This window comes from Molothrus ater, chromosome 4, assembly GCF_012460135.2.
Source record: "Molothrus ater isolate BHLD 08-10-18 breed brown headed cowbird chromosome 4, BPBGC_Mater_1.1, whole genome shotgun sequence".
Taxonomy (NCBI): Eukaryota; Metazoa; Chordata; class Aves; order Passeriformes; family Icteridae; genus Molothrus; species Molothrus ater.
In genome coordinates this window covers 35,350,204-35,370,774 of record NC_050481.2, presented here as the reverse complement: position 1 = coordinate 35,370,774, position 20,571 = coordinate 35,350,204, and the positions used below count along the sequence as shown (strand labels likewise).

General features: G+C 39.3%; 1 protein-coding gene across 2 annotated transcripts; it reads left to right on the top strand.

Annotated features, from left to right (window-relative positions):
* The first annotated feature begins 1,112 nt into the window (after window positions 1-1,112).
* Window positions 1,113-18,456, top strand: AADAT (aminoadipate aminotransferase). Of its 2 annotated transcripts, XM_036382937.2 has the most exons (14): window positions 1,114-1,313; window positions 2,217-2,285; window positions 3,934-4,102; window positions 5,153-5,285; window positions 5,960-6,034; window positions 7,327-7,536; window positions 8,036-8,101; window positions 9,258-9,340; window positions 10,581-10,677; window positions 11,475-11,536; window positions 13,783-13,847; window positions 14,339-14,445; window positions 15,076-15,177; window positions 16,402-18,456. In XM_036382937.2, the coding sequence occupies exons 2-14, from the start codon at window positions 2,219-2,221 to the stop codon at window positions 16,441-16,443; spliced, it is 1,278 nt and encodes a 425-aa protein (XP_036238830.1). In that variant the 5' UTR covers window positions 1,114-1,313; window positions 2,217-2,218; the 3' UTR covers window positions 16,444-18,456. The 2 variants fall into 2 exon arrangements, with proteins under 2 accessions (XP_036238831.1, XP_036238830.1); XM_036382938.2 differs by lacking the exons at window positions 9,258-9,340; window positions 10,581-10,677 and having other exon boundaries at window positions 1,113-1,313.
* Window positions 18,457-20,571: the final 2,115 nt, after the last annotated feature.

The window sequence follows — 20,571 nt, the reverse complement described above, 5'->3', positions numbered from 1 at the left end:
AAGAATGCTGGAGAAGGACTTTTTACACCTGCCAATGGATGGGTGAGGTGTCCCATGGTGGGAATGGCTTCAAATTGAGAAAGAGTAGGTTTAGACTGGATAATAGGGAGAAGTTCTTAACTGCGAGGGTAATGAAACACTACCACAGGTTTCTCAGAGAAGTTGTGAATGCTCCACCTGGAAAGTGTTCAATGCCAAGTTGGATGGAACTCTGAGCAATTTAGGGGAAAGTGTCTATGCCCGTGGCAGAGGTGTTAAAAATAGGTTAGAAACTGTTGTAAAATAGTTGATAATTGTTAGGCATGTACTGTTAGTTTGGTTGTTATATTGTAAAAGGGGTTAAAAGGGTAGCTATAAGAAGTACGGTATGCAACGTACCATAATACACCTAAGTAAAGGGCAGCACTCCCCAAGCGAAAGGAGAAACCGAGCAACCTGGACAGAACTGTAATGGGCCAATCAAGCGCCTAAAACCTTCATGCAAAGGAAGGATCCAAAAAGAAACCAATCCAAAGGGACAAAAAAACAGGATAAAAAGGGGCATCCGACCCAGGGAAGCCGTGCCGCTCCACCTGGAACATCGGGGACCTCGCTGCTGAAGACCCAGCGCCGGAGCTGCAGCATCCTGGACGGGACCGCCCCTGCTCGGCCCGCAAGCCCCCTTCCTTTAGGCCTTTCTTTTTCTCATAATAAATGCTGAAATCGCTTTTACTGCCGGGAGTCTGGTCCCGTTTTTAACAGGAGGGGGTGGAACTACATCATCTTGAAGTACCCTTCCAAGCCAAACCATTCTGGGATTCTCTCCTGTCCACCGCCAGCCCCCTGCTTCGCCCCGCCGCTGCCGGCCGGGTCCTGGCCGCACCCGGGGCTGCCCAGCCCCCGGCAGTGCCCCCTGCCCGGCTGCCCCCCCTCTCCCCGCACTATTGGGCTCCCGCCCTCGCTTCGCTGGCACTACACAAGAGCCGCTGAGAAGCCGCTGGTTTTAGGGCTTTCGCCCGGACCCGCACAGGACCGACCGCTTTCGGGCCCGCGCCGCCAATCGCTGCAGCGCCGGCCAGGGCCCCGTGTCCGCTCAGCGCTCCGCAGCGCGGCCGGCGCGGCACACGGCCCATGCCCACAGCGGGGCCGGCCTGGCCCATGCCCACAGGGGGGCTAACCCGGCCCATGCCCACAGTGGGGCCAACCCAGCACACGCCCACAGCGGGGCCGGCCCGGCACACGCCCACAGCGGGGCCGGCCCGGCACACGCCCACAGCGGGGCTAACCCAGCCCATGCCCACAGCGGGGCCGCCGCTGCCCCGTGCCTTCTGCCGGTAGGTGCCTGCGGCCGCCGCCGAACCCTCCGCACAGCGGGACGGCACTGGCCGTGAGCTCGGGATGGCCCCGGGGGCTCGGTGGCCCCTCCGGCGGAGCAGGGATGTGGGTGGGCAGCAGGGGGTGTCTCGGGATGGCCTCTGGAGGGCGGCGAAGCGGCGCTCAGCTGTCCCTTAAAGCACAGCCCCAGCCCGCCCTTGTGCACGGGCAGCACCGCGCCTGTGTCGGGCTGCGGGGGGAGCGGAGTCAGGGAAGTGGTTTTGGGAAACACGAGACGTGTTTGTTCAAAGCGGCCTTGCTCGCTAGGTCGTTTCTGGTAACTGGCGGCACATGCGTGTTGCTGTGGCTGCTCTTTGCCCTTCCATTTCATTTCTCTGCCTGCTGTCCCTTCAAAGGAGATGCCTTCTTGTGGCCTTTCCAGGCCTTCGGGCTTCCTGCCGGACTGTAGTTCACTAGATAGTGAACTCTGTGGGCGCCAGGGAAAAGGAGGAAAACACTCATCAGATGCATTTGAAAGACATGTTCAAAAGTTCTTAATTATCCTTTCCAAAAAAACCCCCACCTCTAACTTGACAAGTGTTGTGACTTATAATGATGGCTTGCAATCCTAAAAGCACTTCAAATGCAGTGCTTAATAGAGCTAAATAAAGCCGGGTTCTCATTAACTAAAAAAGAGCTGGTGGTTGTTTAAGATCCATCAAATCTTCAGATTTGTAATTTGCCATTAAAACTCCAGAGCTGACAGTAAAGGGAGGGGAAAGGGGATTTTTCCTGCTCACTGCCATACCACAAATTACCCAGATCAAAAGCAGCATTTGTGGGAGATGCACATACTAAAACCACACTACAGTCCTTATTCCCTTTTCTAGCTTCATGTCCAACTAATTATTCTTTCTCCATAGATATGAATTACTCTAGGTTCATCACCACTGTGAGTGCAGCAAGAAAAGCATCTCCAATAAGACTGCTGAGTGAGTACATGTCCCTTCTTCCCAGTTTCTCTGACAGTACCATTCTATGTTCTGGTCCGTGCTGGGGTATCATGGCTTAAGACTTTAAAAGGTTTGAAAGAAAACCATGCTGTAAGCTTACCAAGCAGCTTTTGTCAAGCAGAGATGCCAAGCAGGTATAAAGAAAAAGAAGGTGAATAGCCTTGAACTATTTCAGAAACCCATCCAGACAGATGAATTAGAATTATCACTTTTACAAGTGTCTGAAAAGTCTCTGCTACTGTTTCTGAACACAGGCTTTTGGCACAGTTTGCAACTGAGTTTATGTTGTGTGTCCAGGAACAAGCAACTGCTAGTGACTTGAAATTCAGTCCCTCCAGGTTTCTTTCCACTTCATTTTCCTGTATCCTGTTCATGTCCGTAAATGCCTCAGCACCCCCACCCACTCAGTATTACTACACTTCCCTTTTCCATATTAATCTATCTTTAGGCTACAACATTACATTGTCTTCCATGTGACAGATGGAAGAGCTTAACTGCCTGCTTGTTTACTCAGCTGAAACCCACAGAGACCTGACAGAATCCAAGCATGAGACATACATCACTAGTTAAGCCTTCAGGGGTCAATTTCCCCTCTTGGTAAGGGGCTGGCATTTGCTGTTCTGCTTAAAATGCTTCACACAGGTACAGAAGAGTCATGTAATTCACTCTAGGCAGCCTCTTTCTCAAGTGATATGTTAATATGCATCAAAACAGAAGTATTAAGCAGCACAGTTCCTGTAGATAGACATATTGAGCCTTCAGTTTTGATGACAAAGTAAATCTCTCTTTACCAGGCCAAAAGTCACAGGCATAACACAAATTGGTGAAATAACTGATAAGAATTAACTCCCCATGTTCAAGTCTGCTAATAAGTTCTGGGAAATAAACTCTGTAACAGGCCACTTTTAAGCCAGATCTGGTGTCATCTGTCCTCTCATATCTGATGTAAAACTGTCAAGCCAGCATGAATGCCATATTGGGAGTTCTTAGATTTAATGCAATCAAGTGCCCTTGCTGGTCTGCACTGCATAGATTGGATCTGAATGATTGTGAAACTGTGACTTAAAAGCAGAAATTAAGATTTTCTTCACAGCAAATTACTTACACAGTGCCTCTGCCACTAAAACTGGGCTGCTAGAAACATTTCCATTCCCTTATAGAAAAGCTAAAATCATCTGTCAGTATAGCTGCCAGATCAGCTGAAGTGAGACTGAATGAAAAACAGAACAAAAAACAAAACCATTCAAGTCAGTCTAAACAGAAGATCATTTAGATTTTAAATTCTTGAAGCTCAGAAGACATCAGTCATGACAGTTTTTGTAACAGAGCTGTCCAGATTGCTTCAAAATAAATTACAAATAGCTTTTTTAACTTAAAATGATTTTTTGTTTTAGTCTGTCCTAGCAGTATCTCCCTCCTGGGGCCCCCAAACACCTATTTAATCCAAGCAGAAAGCTGACTTTAAGAAGAGTTATCCTTTTGAATTCATGATAGCTAAACAAGTAAACTGGAAAATAGAAGTAGTTTTCTGGGCCATTATTAAATATTGGCCCAGAAAATAGATTAAAGGATATGCTCACCATTGTAATAATCAAATTGTAACCAAGATGTTTTCCTTTTACTCTAGCTGAATTGATGCAGAAGTCTCCTCCATCTCTTATCTCTCTGGCTGGAGGGGCACCAAATCCTAATGTCTTTCCATTTAAGAGGGCAACAGTTGACATTGGACATGGAACACCTATTGAGATTGGGGAAGATCTGATGAAGAGAGCTCTCCAGTACTCAGCCTCAGCAGGGTATCTGTCACAGCTGCTTGCACTTCAAGATACCAGAAGCTAAGGATCATAATATCCTTTATTATTGCATTAAGTCACCTATGTTTTTAAAACCTGTTCATAAAGCCCTTTGTGTCAAAAAATAGGTTCTTCCCAAAACTCAAGGTTGTTTTTTTTTTTTTTATTTGCCTCAATATTTACATTTGAGTTCCAGTGGAAAAATTTGCAATGAGTTATGTAAAAAGGAAAAAAAAAAATCACTTCAATCACTTAAAACCCTAATCCTAGTATTTCTCAATCCAGAGCATTTCCTAGCTATTAGTATTTGAGAATCCAGACACCCAAATCAGAATTTATTTAAAAGATACTGCATTACAATACACAGTTTCTATATTTTGGAGTATTTATTTTCATTTGGCACCATATACTAAAGTCAGTGTGTAGAACTTGTGGTAGTTGAGTGGAGGTATTTATAGAGTTGTCATTTTTGGTACAAAAATTGCATATCATTATATTGTATATCATTATATTGCTTTAGTGCTTATGTAAACTTCTCAACAGACAGCACTGAGTCAGGTGAGGACAGGTTTGCAAAAAGACTGGGGTACCTACAGAGATACATGGGGCATCAGTTAAAACTTTCCTTAATATTTAAATGAACCTGCCATTTGTGAATATCCTACAAGATCTTATGACCTTTTCTGGAAAACGCGTTTTAGAAATCCTTGTAATCTGCAGCAAGTTACAAGCAGCATTAAGAACTTTGTCACACTGCCAGATTTGAGTACAGAATGGTCATTTCTAGGAGGGGATATTGTTCAACCTCTGCCCTGTTTCATCCTTGGCAATAATTTCTGCCCAGATTTTACTATGATAATTTGGTGTATGGACCACAAGTGCCCCTCTCATTTTCTTAATTTGATAAGAGTCATAGCAATTGCATTTAAGTGTATCTGTGTGACAGCTGAAATCAAACTCAGGACTGCATGCTAGATTTGGCAGGGATTTAGAGGAACAGGCTAGCTTTGGCCTATATAAGGTCTGAGATATGCCTTCTTATTCACATTTCAGGATTCCAGAGCTGTTGTCTTGGCTAAAAGATTTCCAGCGGAACTTACATGATCCCCCCACAGCCAATTACAGTCCTGAGCAAGGACAGATGGAAGTGTGTGTCACAACTGGCAGCCAGGAAGGCTTGTGTAAAGTAAGACCAAAAGATTCATATGTTAGAAGCATTTCATTCAGAGAGAGGTTTATTCTTCCATCACTTTGGCTATATTCAGCATTAAGTGCTCTCTATAACTATATGCAGGGTACTGTTTCATGTACTCTTTCTCCATAGATATGAATTACTCTAGGTTTATGTACAAGATGAGGGAAATGCAATAAAATTGGACTGGCATTCTAGACTGTCAGGACTGCATGAAAGTTCAGGTGACCAAAGAGCCTGTGTAGAAAACATGCAATAAGGTAACATATCATGTTACTCAAGTAGTGCAATAATAAGTGCATAGAGGCTTTACCATAATTCTATTTTAAATATGCTTCTTCTCATTTTTACTTCCTGATTTTTTGGGGTTTTTACTTCCTGAAATAATTACCCTTTCCAGTCCACTCTCACTGCTGTTTAGTTGTTTCTTTCTATAACTTATACAGTAGAAAGCGTGCTTCAGAGCACTGTCAAGTTGGTAACCTATCTTAATTTGGCTCTAAAGCAGATTTTTCATCCATTCATTGTCTTTCTCACAGACAAGATATTGATATGGTTAGGGAATTACTAGTATCTAATCAGGGTTTTTAGTCCCACTAAAAGTCAAAAGTACAAAGCACATATATAAGACCTGAACAGTCTTTAAAACAGAATATTTTCTTTTGCAGGTGTTTGAAATGCTCATTAATCCTGGAGACAACATCCTTTTGGATGCACCCACATACTCGGGGACACTAGCAGCTGTAAGTATTCCTTAGCTACAAAACATTGTCAATGTTACATTTGAACTAAACAGCAGTTTAATGCCTGATCTGCAGTCTTATAAGCACTGTCTGTATTTGCCATAAAAACATATCTAAGACTCAAGATTTTAGTGTCTGACCAGTTAAGTTCATAAATATTAATTCATAGAAGGTTTCCTACTAAAAGTTCTGTGAAAGCTATTTGAAATTCCTCTCCAAACACTAGTTCATTCCAGGGCTAAGATCACATATGGGACTGGAAAGAAAGTCATCAGGACCTAGTTTAGTTGAATTAAATTTATAACAAGTGGGTGTGTTAGCATGTTTATCTGAAGTATTTAATGATCAGAGTATACAATTTAAAAAAAGTGTAATATAAAAAAAGTGTAATATTGGAACAGGCCTGAAGCAACCATATATGAGTACAAAGATATGAATTAGTGAGAACTGTAGAAAAGCAGCAAAGTTTACTTCTGAAAAGTAGTTTAATCAGTATAAAATTAAATGCCTCAAAATGCATAAGAGTTGCAAGAAGGGTTAGAATATTCAGTTGTCCCCCCTTGCATCAAAATAAATTGTTATTGCTTACTGTCCTGTATTTGAATATATAGTCTAATCAGCTGTACTCTTTTAGGAATGTATTTTGACAATGCAGCAGTTTGCAGTTTTACTTAAAAATGCAGAGCACTACATGGCACAAATTGAAATTCCACAGAGGAGGGACAGCAAGCTTTTTCATTGGTATTTTACCTATATTTTTTCATGCTGCTGTCAACATGTCACTGCAGTAGCATCATTTCATTCTCCTTTTTATTGCTGAATTTATCTATTGAGAGAACAGATTCCTTGCCCTTTGTCAGGGAAGAGTAGCTTAAAACTCTGACATTTCCACCTAAGTAGAGTATATATTGTCAGTAGGAAACAAAGGTGCTGTGACCTTAACCGTCTGTGGTGAGAGCATGAGAAGTCATGAGAGAACAGTTCAGACTCACAAACTCCCTTTCCACTTCAAAAACCAAATCTGATTTCCTAGAGGAGAGCAGCAATTGAACATAGGAGTTACCCATTTCCTCTGAGTTAGCTTAGTAGAACAAAAAGAGTAATGTGGTAAGTTTGACAAGCCTTACAGCAAATTCAGGCAAACTTTTATTTGACTCATGAGCAAATGGAGCTTGAGATATCTATAAAATCAAAAAGAAAGACTTTGTATTTATGAAATGTTATGGTGTCAATGACAAAAGGAAGGCCTTTGAATTACACAATTATGACAGTTTTGTTCTTTCTATCAACAGCTGAGACCCTTGGGTTGTAATATAATTAATATTCCTAGTGACCAACATGGCATTATTCCAAAAGCTTTAAAAGAAATTCTGTCTGCTTGGAGCCCAGAGGATGTAAAAAATTGTAGCAATCACCTCCCCAAATTCCTGTACACTATTCCAAATGGATGCAACCCAACTGGCAACTCACTGACCACAGAGCGCAAAAAGGAGATTTATCAGGTATGGAGCTGTGGTCTTGTGAGCCTTGTAGGTGGAAATAGATAAATATCTGCCTTCTTTCAGTTGAAGATATCCTATGTTTGCTATTTAGGCCCACTATTGGTCCAGTAAACATTCCTCCTAGAACTTGCTTGTAGCAGAATCTCTTCCACAGCAGCTCTTCTAGGTAAATTGTTTTTCAATGGTAGCCCACTGGCAGCTGGTACCTTGGCCATGGGCTTCCAACGGGACTTACTGCCTGCACGGTTTGAATGCCACAAGGAACAGAGCTTCAGTTGCATACTAGGGTCTGTGTACTATAGGTACCATGATTACTCTTAAAATTTTTTGATATCTAAATTGGGCACTTGAAGGCTTCTTATCATGGGGGGCTTCTAGATAATGAATGGCCAATCAATAGAATCATAATATGATGCTGGTTAAAAAAAAAATCCACCTGACTGAATTTGCAGCGTCTTTAACTCTTATTTCTTTTGTTACTTTTTATTAACTTATTTAGCTTGCAAGAAAATATGATTTTCTCATAATAGAAGATGATCCTTACTACTTTCTTCAGTTTGAAAAGGTAATTTTTCTTTCATAATCCTTATAACACCTTATTTTCTGGGGAGAAACTAAGGTTTCACAAGAGAACTAAGGTTTCAGCCCTGAACCTTCCTGCATGCCTCTTCTTCATGTCCTACCAAGGCAGTTGTAGGCCTGACAGTCTGTGCTCCTTTCAGTAATTTTCCCCTTTGTGGTATTTTATATCCTGGTAATTAGTGGTTCAAATTTCTCAAGCCTCGTACAGGATAGAATTTTTCAGTAATCATAAAATTACAAAGACTTTGCGTTCAGAGCAAAGCAAGTACGTCACTGAAGCAGCACTTTGAAAATTTCAGCCTCTTAATGTTCCTTTCTCCCTGTCTCTTCTTTCATTCAGCAGAAGACTGCATACTCTGCACCTACTATATCCCTTTGCCTTTTGGAGAATCTGGGAGTTCTCCCAGGTACCACATGTAATGGTACTGGATAGGCAGCTTCCCTTCATGTAAATTTGCTGTAAATTTCATATGTGAATCTACAGTTACTCAGTCTTTAAAAGCACCTAACTTCAGAAATCAAAATGGGTCTTACAAAGCACCAAAACGTTGGTAGAAGATAAAGGTCAGCATTTTCTCTTTTGAAATATGTTTTTATGGAAGGAGGCAATAAACCTGCCACACTTATTGAATAGTATTGTAAAGCTTTGTAAGAAAATGTAGGGGAGAAGGTGTAAAAACAGAATTCATGATAAGGAAAAGGTATGCTGGACTCAGATCTTCACAATTTGGTCCTATCTTCTGATTTCACTTTTTAATATAGCAAAGCAAAATGTTACAAGGCTCCATTTTAGAAATTGCAATACATCTTTACTCCACAAGAAATCTTGGCAGAAAAATCATTATTTCTCTCTCCTTCTTATGGCATCATACCAATTCTTAAACTGAACACTTGTGTGCATAACAGTGGGCTAAGCAATCATCAAAAAATAACAAAGCTGATTTCTTCAAGATGTTCACAGAATACTATAATCACATCTCAGAAAGCTAGGCTTAGCAATCACTTGTCAGGAGGTTACTGAAATGTTTTCCTTGGAACACACATTTGAGAAATTGTGTCTTCCTAGTAAAGAAAATAATTCCATTATAATCCTTACTAGGAAAAATCCTTGAATTTTGTTTTTTATTCTTTATTCCAAGCCATGGGCTCCAACTTTCCTCTCAATGGATGTGGATGGCCGAGTTATCAGGACCGACTCTTTCTCTAAAATTCTCTCATCTGGGTAAGGCCAGCTGCAGACCACTTAGCATTGCCTATTCACTTAAGATGCAAGACTTCATATGAAGTGATGAGACATGCCATAGTGTTTTCTCATTTACTAACTAGCCACTTCTGAAATGAACCTCAGAATCAATGGCTTTTCGCACTCTTCTCACTTTTCATGTCATCTCTTGGCAGTCATTTTACTCCAGGTTCTGTTTCTCTTCTGAAGCAGATAGCTAAGCCTCTCACCCCCAGGCAGCCCATTCTTGTAGGCACAATCTAGGCAGAAAGACAGATGCTGGATTCCAGCTCTGTTCCTGGAACTCTTAGGAGCTTTTCTCCTTTTTTCCATTTCCCTTTTTATCTATAGCTTAGTATTCCTGCAAGCTCCCTGAACTTGTAACACAGAAAAACTATAATTCTTCACAAACTGTTCATAGGGTTGTACTCATATCTAGCCTTCCAGTTCTTTCAGGTTGTTTCCACCTGCCAGAAAAAGAACCAACTTGGCTGTTTTCCATTTCACAAAAGTCAATGTATTTGATTTTTAGCTTGCTTTTGTCTGTTAACCTAATAGATATAAAAAAATTAATGTGAAGTCTGCATTGGCAGATAGTGGATTATAACCCATCCTAGAGAAAGTGAGGAGACAACATAACACTAAGTGTAATTGCATTTTCACAATTCACACCACAAAATGGCATGACACAGTATTATCTTTTCCAAAGACATATATGAGTTTATGGTTTCCATTTTTCTTCAAATAAAAACTTCACCAATCTGTAAAGATAGGTAATAAGAATTGAAGCATAAGGAACCATCTAGTTTATCAATCTATATTCCTTCTGCAGTACCGAAAGGGAGTGAAAGAGTAAAGCCATTTGCCACTTACCTGTTTTTCATAAAGCCTGAGCATTCAGGATCTTTTATTATGGGAAAACTTGTCTTTCCTTCCCTTTGATTCATCTTATCTTTATGGTTGCAGAAGATAGCTTCTAAGCATAGATTTTGTCCTGAAGCCTCATAACTAAGCAGCTACTATAAGCATTAAAACCTCTTAAATGTTTTTATTTCATTACTTTGATACTTGGCTTCTAAATTGTATAACCTGAGGGCAGTATTAAGATATAGATAAATTTGAATGCATAAGAGATCCTTACACTATCAATGAAATTGTTGCATGTTTTCCCACATATAACCCAGACAAAGTATTAGCACATTGCATTTCTGTGGTAACTTTTTGTTTGTTTGGTTTCCAGTTTAAGAATTGGTTTTCTGACGGGTCCCAAGCCTCTCATTGACAGAGTTGTTCTTCACATTCAGGTGTCAACAATGCACACCAGTACTTTCACACAGGCAAGTACCAAGCCACCAAATGAACTGTATTTAGAGACGACAACATATCCCAAGTTATAAGAAACTGCAAGCAAACAGCTTTGTACTTTCATACAGTTTTGTTTATGCACATCCATTGTCAATTCTGCCAAAGGAAGAGAGACCATCAAAGAACCAGAGCTAGAGGGTTGTCTCAGTGAATGAATAGTTCAGCTGATATCCCTTAACCCTCAGATTTCAAAAATCAAGTTTTGAAATACTTTATCTCTTCCTGGTAGGTTCTTTTGAAAAACCTTAATGTAAAGTGCAGTATGGGAGAAACACTCATTTATTATTTTTTATTCTACTTTTCAATTAAAACAATACTGGCAGCCCACAAAGACGCTTCAAAGCTAGCTGACAAGTACAGCCCCTTTATGGTTTGTAATAAGGAAAGGAGACAGTGAACACATCTAAATATGGCTTCCATCTTCCAGCTCCATTAGTTCATCACTGCTAAAGCAGAGAGGCCGATGTGGATAGGAAGGTAAAGCAATATACATTGCCTTCCTCTTTCTCCCCATGTACCATATTTAGCTCTTCATCCATTCTTCCCTCCCCCACCCCAGCTTCCAGATACCAATGCCATGATCCTTGGAGACACCAGTAACATGGACAATAATAACCTTCGCACATCTGTTTATAAGGGCTCCCAGAGACACCGCATGCAATTTCATGTCTGGGGAATGTTGAATAGTGCATCTGGCCATGGATCTTTTGATGATTGTGGAACAGTCCTGTTTAAAACATGGTATTGATGATGTGTTTTATTTCTTTAGATTATGATATCACAGCTCCTTCAGCAATGGGGACAAAAGGGTTTCTTGGAGCATATAGACAGGTAGGGTTATCTCCTATGCTGAATCTCATCATCTGTCATTCTGCTACTTGTTGCCTACAACAAACATTCTTTGTAGCAAACAAGTCAGAGGAGATGCTCCAGTATTAGGCCAAGTAAGCAAGACAGATGACCAAGACTACTGGGTTCACACAAGAGCCCTGAAGAGACACAGTGTGAGGTTGCAGACAGGCAGGTCAGGGCATGTCACCTCCTGCTCCAGGCAGACAATCCACCAGTCCATTGGCACAAACATCATGCAGCTCCTACCTGAAGGGAACCTGAGAGGATCCTGGAAGCATCAAGCCAGTGAAAAAAGTTTTGATCCCTGCTAAAGTGTTAGGGACTATAGCAAAAGCTGAGATCTCTGAGCACAGGATCTATTGTGAAAGAATCAGCATAGCCTTTATAAAGGGATTTCACTATGTTAGCAGGAATTTACACTCTTGCCATCCTTGATCTCCTGATTGGGGATACTGATGGAAAAACAGTGAAGTTCATCTACACACACTAAACATTGCCTCTCACTGTTAGAGAGCACTGGGCTACCATCTAACTCACAAGACATTTCTTACATACTGACTGACACACATTTAGTTTTCATTTATTATGCAGGAGGAGCATAGTTTCTCTTGACAGTCAGTGCCTCATTTTATATGCTCTACTTGGATATCATTAGAGCCACAAGTTTCTCACTTCAGTAGGAGTGTACTACACTCTGCAAAGGCATGTAACAGCAACATGAGAAAAACATGCAAGAAGTTCTTATATCTCACTGTAACAGGCACTTGTGTCCCCCTGATGTTCATACTGTTAACAGCAGTATTTGGAAAAAAAAAAAAACCAAACTAGACACATCAGCCTTAGCATTGCTTTGTTTTAAGATTTAGGAACATAAAGAGAAATCTCACAGAGGAACTTGGACCACTGCTTTAGCTCAACTTTCAGTAGTTCCCAAAAAATAAATCCCAAATGCATCTCTTCACTTACCTCTTTCTTGTAGGTCAAAAGGCAGCCTTGATCAAGCTTGAAGGCTGTTCTTGCACTTAACAATGAAAGCAGGGCTGCAGTGGGGCAGCTGCAGTGCTTTATAACCTTACTGATGAAGCCTTACGGCTGACTGCAATCTCTTCCAGCTGATTTCACTTGTACAAGGGTGAGGTGTTAGATCAGGCTTTGGAGTAGAAGATTGGGTTTTTTTGGAGCAGCTACATTTTTGGGGAAGTTTCATCTTAGTAATTGTTATGCTTCAACATGTAATTAAAATGGTAACAGGATTTGCAATTTTGGTAAAAGCTGCACAAAGGAGATTTACTCTCTAATATAGGATGTAGCAATAGATACACTGAGCCCCAAAACTGTTTAAGCCTCTGGAGGTATTGGTGTTTGTGTATCAGATGTAATAAAATACATCCATAAATCAAAACTATTGGTTCAGAAAATATTTTAAAAATACAAATGTAAAATTATGTAAATTATGCAAATTACTAAGGATGTTTTCTCAAGACATGGGAACACATTTGCATTTGAATTATGAACTCAGTATCAGGCATTTCTTTTGTGTCTTCTATTGCACAGCTGTGTCATTTTATGTCAACAAAAGCCACTGCTTGTGACTTGTCCGTGGTAAAACTTGGGTTAGGGTCATTTTTTCCCAATAAGAGATTACATTATTTGAAATTTTTACTTAAAGTATGAAGGAGATATGTCCAAAAGCTTAGAAAGGGGAAGCTGTCAAATAGCTGTGACAGGTTTATCATATGATTTGCTTTTTACCTTGTTAAATGTCATTTCCATGAGTACCCGTTACACAAATTCAACCCAAATGCACAAATGTTAAGTCTGTGCTTTTGCATATGTTGAAGTCCCTAATTTTCTTCACTGTGTGTGCTTTGTGCAGTAAATACTGTTAACAGGACTTATATCCACTGCTATAATAGACAGATTGGATGTAACATATAAAAGGTTTCTGTGGCATGTGTAAAGCTGAGGAAACAGCCACACAGGGACTTCCTCTGTCTGGTTGTTCAGTGCTCTGTTGGAGGTGCAGTGAAGCAGTAAAGACTTCTCGGATACGTATACTAAGTTTTATACACACAGCATAATGTGTTGTGCTCACCTAGGATATGCTTACATTTCTATTAAATGTGCACTTGAGTTCTTCAAGTAGGAAAGCTTTGTTTCTGCCTCCAGAAACAGACTCTGAAAGGATATGAGTTCATGACTTTGAATTGATAATTTGCTTTCAGAGTGGTGGACTTCTACAGGATCCAACGGGATGCAATGCTCACTGCTGCTGACAAGTGGTTAAAAGGTCAGAGTGCAATACAGATAATCACTTAAATTTTTTTGCTAGCTATTTATCATCTTTGTGCTCAAGATAAATCACTTAAGTTCATCCCTTGACTGAAGTGACAGAGAAGCACTATAAGCAAATCAATTGCATTAAATATTAAGCTTAGCACAAATACTCTATTGCTGCATTTTTGTGCTTTCTGGTAGGAGAGGAAGATAGATGGTGATGAAAAAAATCTCACCACATTACTATTTAAAGCAATTTTACAAAGAGCCTGTATTTCACTTCATTATGTTCCTATACTTTCAATTTTTAAAATATCTGTCTTTAAAAAAATCTCTGAAATAGAGACCTTAATTTAAAAGAAGATACAAAAAATCACTATAGCAATAGTGATAATAATGTTTGTATCAGCAAATCTAAAACATCACTGAATCTATGATGTATCCATTAGAAGTGGGGCAAAAGTTTCTTCCTTGATTCCGTTTTCTCTCTCTCTCTTTCTCCAGACTTGGCAGAATGGTACCCTCCTGCTGCTGGCATGTTCTTATGGATCAAAATTAAGGGTATTTCTGATACACAGCAGCTGATAATGGAAAAGGCTTTGAAGAAAGAAGTATGACGTGATTTAATGACTTGTGATCTTAAAACAAAAAAGGGAGGGATAAAATATCTGTATCTATCCATATGTGCACACATAAAAAAGCAGGGGGACTTGCTGTGCACCATCATTAAGTCTGCAAAGTCAGGCACTGTGGCATAGTTATTGACTAACAAAATATTTTCATGACTCCATTCAGATGTTGATATTTTATCAGTTTACTTAAATTGAAACCAATATAATATATGGTACAATGTCATTATATATGACATATATATAATATTAATATATACCTAAATGTATGATGGCTGTTGACTAATTTTTTTTAATGAGAGAAATTAAGTTTGGGTTTATTTCTCCAATTTATAAGATCCAGCACTGAGTAAGCTACACCCCAGGTGCCTCTAAGCATTGTGATGATATGAACAAGACCTGGTAACCAAAACCAAAGACTCCTTGGTTTTATTATGAAAAGTCTGGTTACAGGTTGCATATTTTTGTCTCCTCATTTTGAAAAAAGGAATATATTACACCATGCTCACACTTACAAGTGTGTAAGCACTGAGCTTTCTCAAATTTAATTTAACATAGTGTTTTAAAAATGTAGAAGTGGTAATAACTGTGTGGTTAATCACTTTTTCATAGGTATTACTGGTTCCTGGAGGAGCATTCAATATTGATAGTTCAGAGCCTAGTTCTTATGTCAGAGCCTCCTTCTCTCTGCCTTCTCCTGCCCAGATGGATCTGGTGAGATTTTTTTTTTTACATTCTTATCAAGACAATTTCTCACACAGTAATGCTCCTTTATTTTTTACATCCTTCTCCTTATATTTTTTCTTGAATGTTAGAGGTTTTAGTCTGTAGGTGATTAAGCAGTACTTTCACAGCAGTATTAACTGTTCCTTAAGCAAGATACTCATCCAAATGATCTGCAAGGTACCAAATTCTGAGGACCATTAAGAATTTCTCTGTGTATCTTATACATACAGTGTCTCACACTTAAAGCTCCCAGACATTATTTAGAAATGCTTTACTGAAGCCAGAGTATTTGCTTATGCATTAGCAGGCATCATGTATCTTTGAGACTTTGGATTCCCAAGATTCTGAAATTGAATTACCTGTGTTCTTTTTTTGTGTGTGTGTTGGCAATTCTTTGTAAGAAAGACTATTGTTTTCCTTTCATACAAGTTACATACAAGCATAATTTTATTATTTATTATTTTATTTCTGTTGTTATTTTTTATTTCTTATTATTATTCCTGATACTATTATCAGGAACTAATCTTTTATGTGTCTTAGGAGCATTTTTGATATTATTTGGCTCTATCTATAAAATCAGTGGGAGAAAAGATAGGAGACATTTATTTGTGCAGACTTAATACTGATTGATTGGGGTGCTTGAAACAGTTCAGTATTTGTAGTTGTACTTTCATGCAGTTGCAAAGGCTTGTAACAGATAAGTACTTCTATTGCCAATTTAGTTCTTCTGTATTTCTTCTCTTTTTTCCTTTTTCTTTGTTAAAGTAATTCATAACCATACTATTGACAGTCGAGCTGTATTTTTATATGCTTCCCCACTCAACTGTTCTTCCTTTTTTTCCACTTTTGGAGTCCCTGGGCTAAGGGACTCCAAAAGTCTAACTAATACTAAGTTAAAAGAGATACCCTTTCAGGGATCACTAGTTTGTTAGAAGTTATATCTGAGCTCCACATAACCTTTGAACATCAATATATGCATATTTCTGTTTCAGAAATCTCTGCCTTTTATTTTCTATCAGAGAATCGGAAGCTTTTTGCAGTCAAATGCCATACATGATTTTATAAAAGGAAAAGAAAGAATATCAGCAGAACTTTGCATTATAAAATATTGATTCTATACAGTTAGGGCACTTTTAGTAGCTTTACAGGTTTGACGTTTTCCCTGTTCATGTAATACTGAAATAAAAATATGAACCATATTTTTCATTGCAGGCCTTCAAGAGACTGGCTGACCTTATAAAAGAATCTTTGTGAAAAAGCTAAATAGACCTCTTGCAGTAATAAAAATCATCTCCAGAAAATAGTTATTAACATTTGGATTTCATCAGAACACTTTATAAGCAAGCACAATACAGTGGATGTTTCCTTACATCTTTTCAGCTAAAAAAAAGACTGAAAATGAAAGTGAAAAACAATTTGCCTAATTTTTTTTTTGACAGGACATTGCATTACAAAATGTATCTAATTCAGAAACATTTAAAATACTCAAAACCAAAATGTTCTATTTCCTGTACAATCCATGGTTTTGTTAGATTTAAATTGATTTTTGCTCTGACTTTTGTTTTCCATTTGAGTTGGGAAACAGAAATCATTTACTTAGAAAGTTGCACTTGAGGTGGTCTTAGCCACTATTACTTCTCACTATTAATATCAACTGATACATTCCTCCAAAAATCTTATGTTGGGATTGTCTCATGGGTCACTTCCATTCTTGTCCTTCTGCATGGCATCTGGTTTTAATGATTTGAGGATTAGTATTTAATTCTACTGAAGTTTTGTCAGGTACAGCTGATGTAACTATGTTAACAAATTAAAGCTGATCCAATAAAATGAGGCAATGATTACAAATAAACTGAGGTCCATTGCAAGTTGCAAGGGTATTCTCTAATTTGTAAAAGGTATTCTGATTGCTGTTTTTTTTCTTCAGTTTGTGAATAATTACTCTGTACCTGTTGTAGAAAATCTCTGGTTTGCCAAGGCATGTGGATGTACTAAAGGAACTACTCCTTGTTATTCAGTCAGATGTGGTTGTGAATGGAGAGTGTAAGTAACTGAAGAGGGGACACAGGGGAATGGACACTACCCTAACACTGCCAGATGCAAACAAAATGAAAAAATAAGAGATGTTTCAGTCTCTTGTTCCTTGGTTATTGTCATCCCAAACGTTTGATACTCAGCAACTGGTACAAAACCTTCAGAAAGTTTCAACTGAACTGATTCTCCAAGGCTTCCTGTTTGGGTTAGTGACTTCAGTTTTACTCACTGTTTGGATGAAAGCACTGGGATTTTTCACCAATATCAGATGGCTGTTTCTTTATGTGCAACTGTTCAGAATTTCAAAGTAAAACGTTGTTCAAGGATCTAGTTAGCAATTTAGCAGACCAGGCAACCCAAGCAAATAAGGACCAGGCACAACCTGGAAGTTTCACAACAGAATTTACTACTACAAACTATTATTATTACAAATTATTGTAATACTTAGAATAATTTTCATTCCCTCTTTTCCCCCTAGTTATAAATAGCATGTGTCACAACAAACTAGCACAGATATATGCCTTTCCCAGCATCCCTCCCATTGGCAGGATCATTCCAGTGCCTCCAGCCCAGCATCACTTTTCATGTCAGTCTCAAGCCATTTAATTTAGTCACAAATCCACACCATCTTGAGCAGCACATCTAAGATCAATCCTTTGCTCAATTCCCAGATTACTGCAGCTTTTAGGTAAATCCACTGGAGAGGAACTGACATAGGTAGGCAGGTGGTGCAGTGGATGGGGCTGGCCCCTCCACAGAGTCAGGCTGGGCTGGGGCAGCCCAGACCCAGGGAGTGACAAAGTGTAGGGAGAGCCTGCAGTCCCAAATCTGCTCTGAGAGTGCCAACACTGTCTTTGAAGACAAACTTGTCTCATTTTACATGGTTTGATGGTGCTAATGGGGGATCCAAACTAGCAGTGCCTCCTGTGCAGTGCTGCTCAGCAGTAAGTATTCACATCTCAACTCACTTTGATAAGCATGTATAGAAATGATGAAAACTCTAATGTTGCCATTAGGCAATTTTTATCTTGGTCTCAATTGCAAAAATTATTTTATACAACAACAAACTGACATGTCTGTTTAATTAAAATAATATTTTTATAGAGGAATAAATGTAAACCAAAATTAAGACTGATTTTAGTTCTCAGGTAAATGTGATTGTCAAGTGTTTTGGTCATATTGTCATTCATCCAAACCTGAATTCAATAAAAAAAATCAAAATACCATTATTAAGTAAGCCTTAAATTGGTGATGTGTTGAATGAAACACCTCTTAATTTTCTGAGAGCTAAACGTTAATTAGGTTGAATGTAAGCAAAATGCAATTCCATTTGTGCCACATTACCTGGTTTTGCTATCAGCTAATTTAATTTAGAGAGAGGGTTTTTTTTCCCCAACTGTGGTGAAGCATCTGTAATGAAATTAATACTCTGAACAATGCAAATTGAACAATGGCAGTGAAATCCTATATGCACATGCTGTTTCCGTGAATCTCTTAATGCACATTTTCTGGTCTCTTGGGAGAGAGCTTTCACTGTCATTAAAATGTTCATGGAGGAAGCCACTTGGGACAAAAGGAAAAGGGTGGGTAACATGTTTGCATAGGAAGAAATTACAAGGCAAATTAAAGTTTTGGGGTTCCCTTTTCATTTCATCCATCCATGAGCAAACAACCTCTCTCATTCATAGCTGGGTTTAAGCCATCTGCTGCAAGTGACACAATCTGCCACTGGGGAAGAGAGGACACAGAGGAAGGAAGGGCAGGGCTCGGTGTGGGGAGCGCAGCCCCCAGTGCTGCCCTGATGGGGTGCTTGAGGAGGAGGTTGCTGCAGTGCTGGAGAGAGCTGCCTGGCACGGCAGCCCCCCAGAGCCTGGCCCTTGCTTCTGAGTGAGCACTTAGCTGCCCATTCTCTTGTACCTGCACTCTGGTTCCACTGCATTTTCACACTTTTGGCAGATGAAAACCACCTAGAAATTCTGGGCAAAGTCTGGACACTTGCAAATTCTATTTGCATTTTAAAAAACGTACTTGTATTTCAGTTCTACTTGTATTTTTAAATCTTGTGACCTACAGATCTGCAGTTCTTTTGGTCCTGCCTTTGCAATCTGGACTGTGACCCACTGAGGCAAATATGTAAAAGAACTCCACTTGAGGCCTCAGGTTTAAGCATTTATATTTTTCAGATTCTGTACTGCTTTAGTGTGTACTTCTGAGTTTCATATTAGGAGACGGTAAGCTCTCTTCACAGAGTAGGTAGACAAAACAATTCCTTCTTTAGCTGGGAACCAAGGACAAAAGATCCAAATTTCAGGCCCAAGAGCATAAACAACATGGACTGAAGAAAGAAAACAAGAAGGATGGGACTTCATGGGCTAAAGCTGTAGTTGGACAATTGATTCCAATATGTAAATTGACCAGAATTTATAAAAGTGAGAGACCCCGTGACCGGTTGTCCATTTTGTGACCATTTTGGGTTCACCTTGGGTGTAGCCCTGGCTGGGCTCTTGTAGTGCCCAAGGTGTATCTATTGAGGCTTTCTAATAAATACCTACTCTATTCTTTAACTCCATCTAGCTCTGTTCTAGGTCAGCCTTCACAAGGCATCACATTGAGCTGAGCTGTGCATGTCCTAATGTGTCTTGTTTTCTTTATTGTTCAATAACAGGTTTTGAGCAGCCCACTCTAGACAGTCTTATATTGGGAATACAACAGTTGCAGTGTTTGAACTTTAATTATTCTGAATAAAAATGCAAAGAAACATGCATTTTCATTCTTCTAATACTGTTCCCAGGAATACCATGCTGTACCTCACTTTTCTCCTAACGAATATGGAAACTATTGCACAACCCTGCAAAGCACAGAAGTCACAAGGAGAGAAGAATAAGGTCTTGCTGATTCTTTTCAAGAATTAATGTCCCAGAAACATGTTAACAAATCTGGCTACAGCTAGAAAATTACCTATAGATGTATAGAATGTGGAGAATACCTTCAGAACTGTATTTTCTTTTTACTTTCAAATTATAATATATCAGATCTGGATTGTCATAAGAAGTGGATATGCTGTGATATGGTCTGGGAAAAATTAACATCAAAGTGTTTCTGTTCCTTGATGTACACAGAACTTTGACCTTTTTCTACATTTGGCTAATAATAAACTTAAGGTACTTTCTTGCAGTTTCATCCAATAAATCAAGCATTAACAGAGGTAGATAAAGTTCTTCTAACAATATCAAATTATTTTATTGTCTTATATGGGATGTATAATTTAATAAACTCTCTGAGTATCTCTATCTCCACAAAAACTACCAATAAAGTAGAGGAAAGGAAAGACCACTTCCGTTTTCTTGG

Excerpts from the sequence above, each read along its gene's own strand:
- AADAT (XM_036382937.2), top strand. The coding sequence starts at position 2,219 with ATGAATTACTCTAGGTTCATCACCACTGTGAGTGCAGCAAGAAAAGCA. Across the intron at positions 6,035-7,326 it reads ACTCGGGGACACTAGCAGCT|CTGAGACCCTTGGGTTGTAA; the intron begins GTAAGTATTCCT and ends TTCTATCAACAG. Across the intron at positions 9,341-10,580 it reads TCTAAAATTCTCTCATCTGG|TTTAAGAATTGGTTTTCTGA; the intron begins GTAAGGCCAGCT and ends TTTGGTTTCCAG.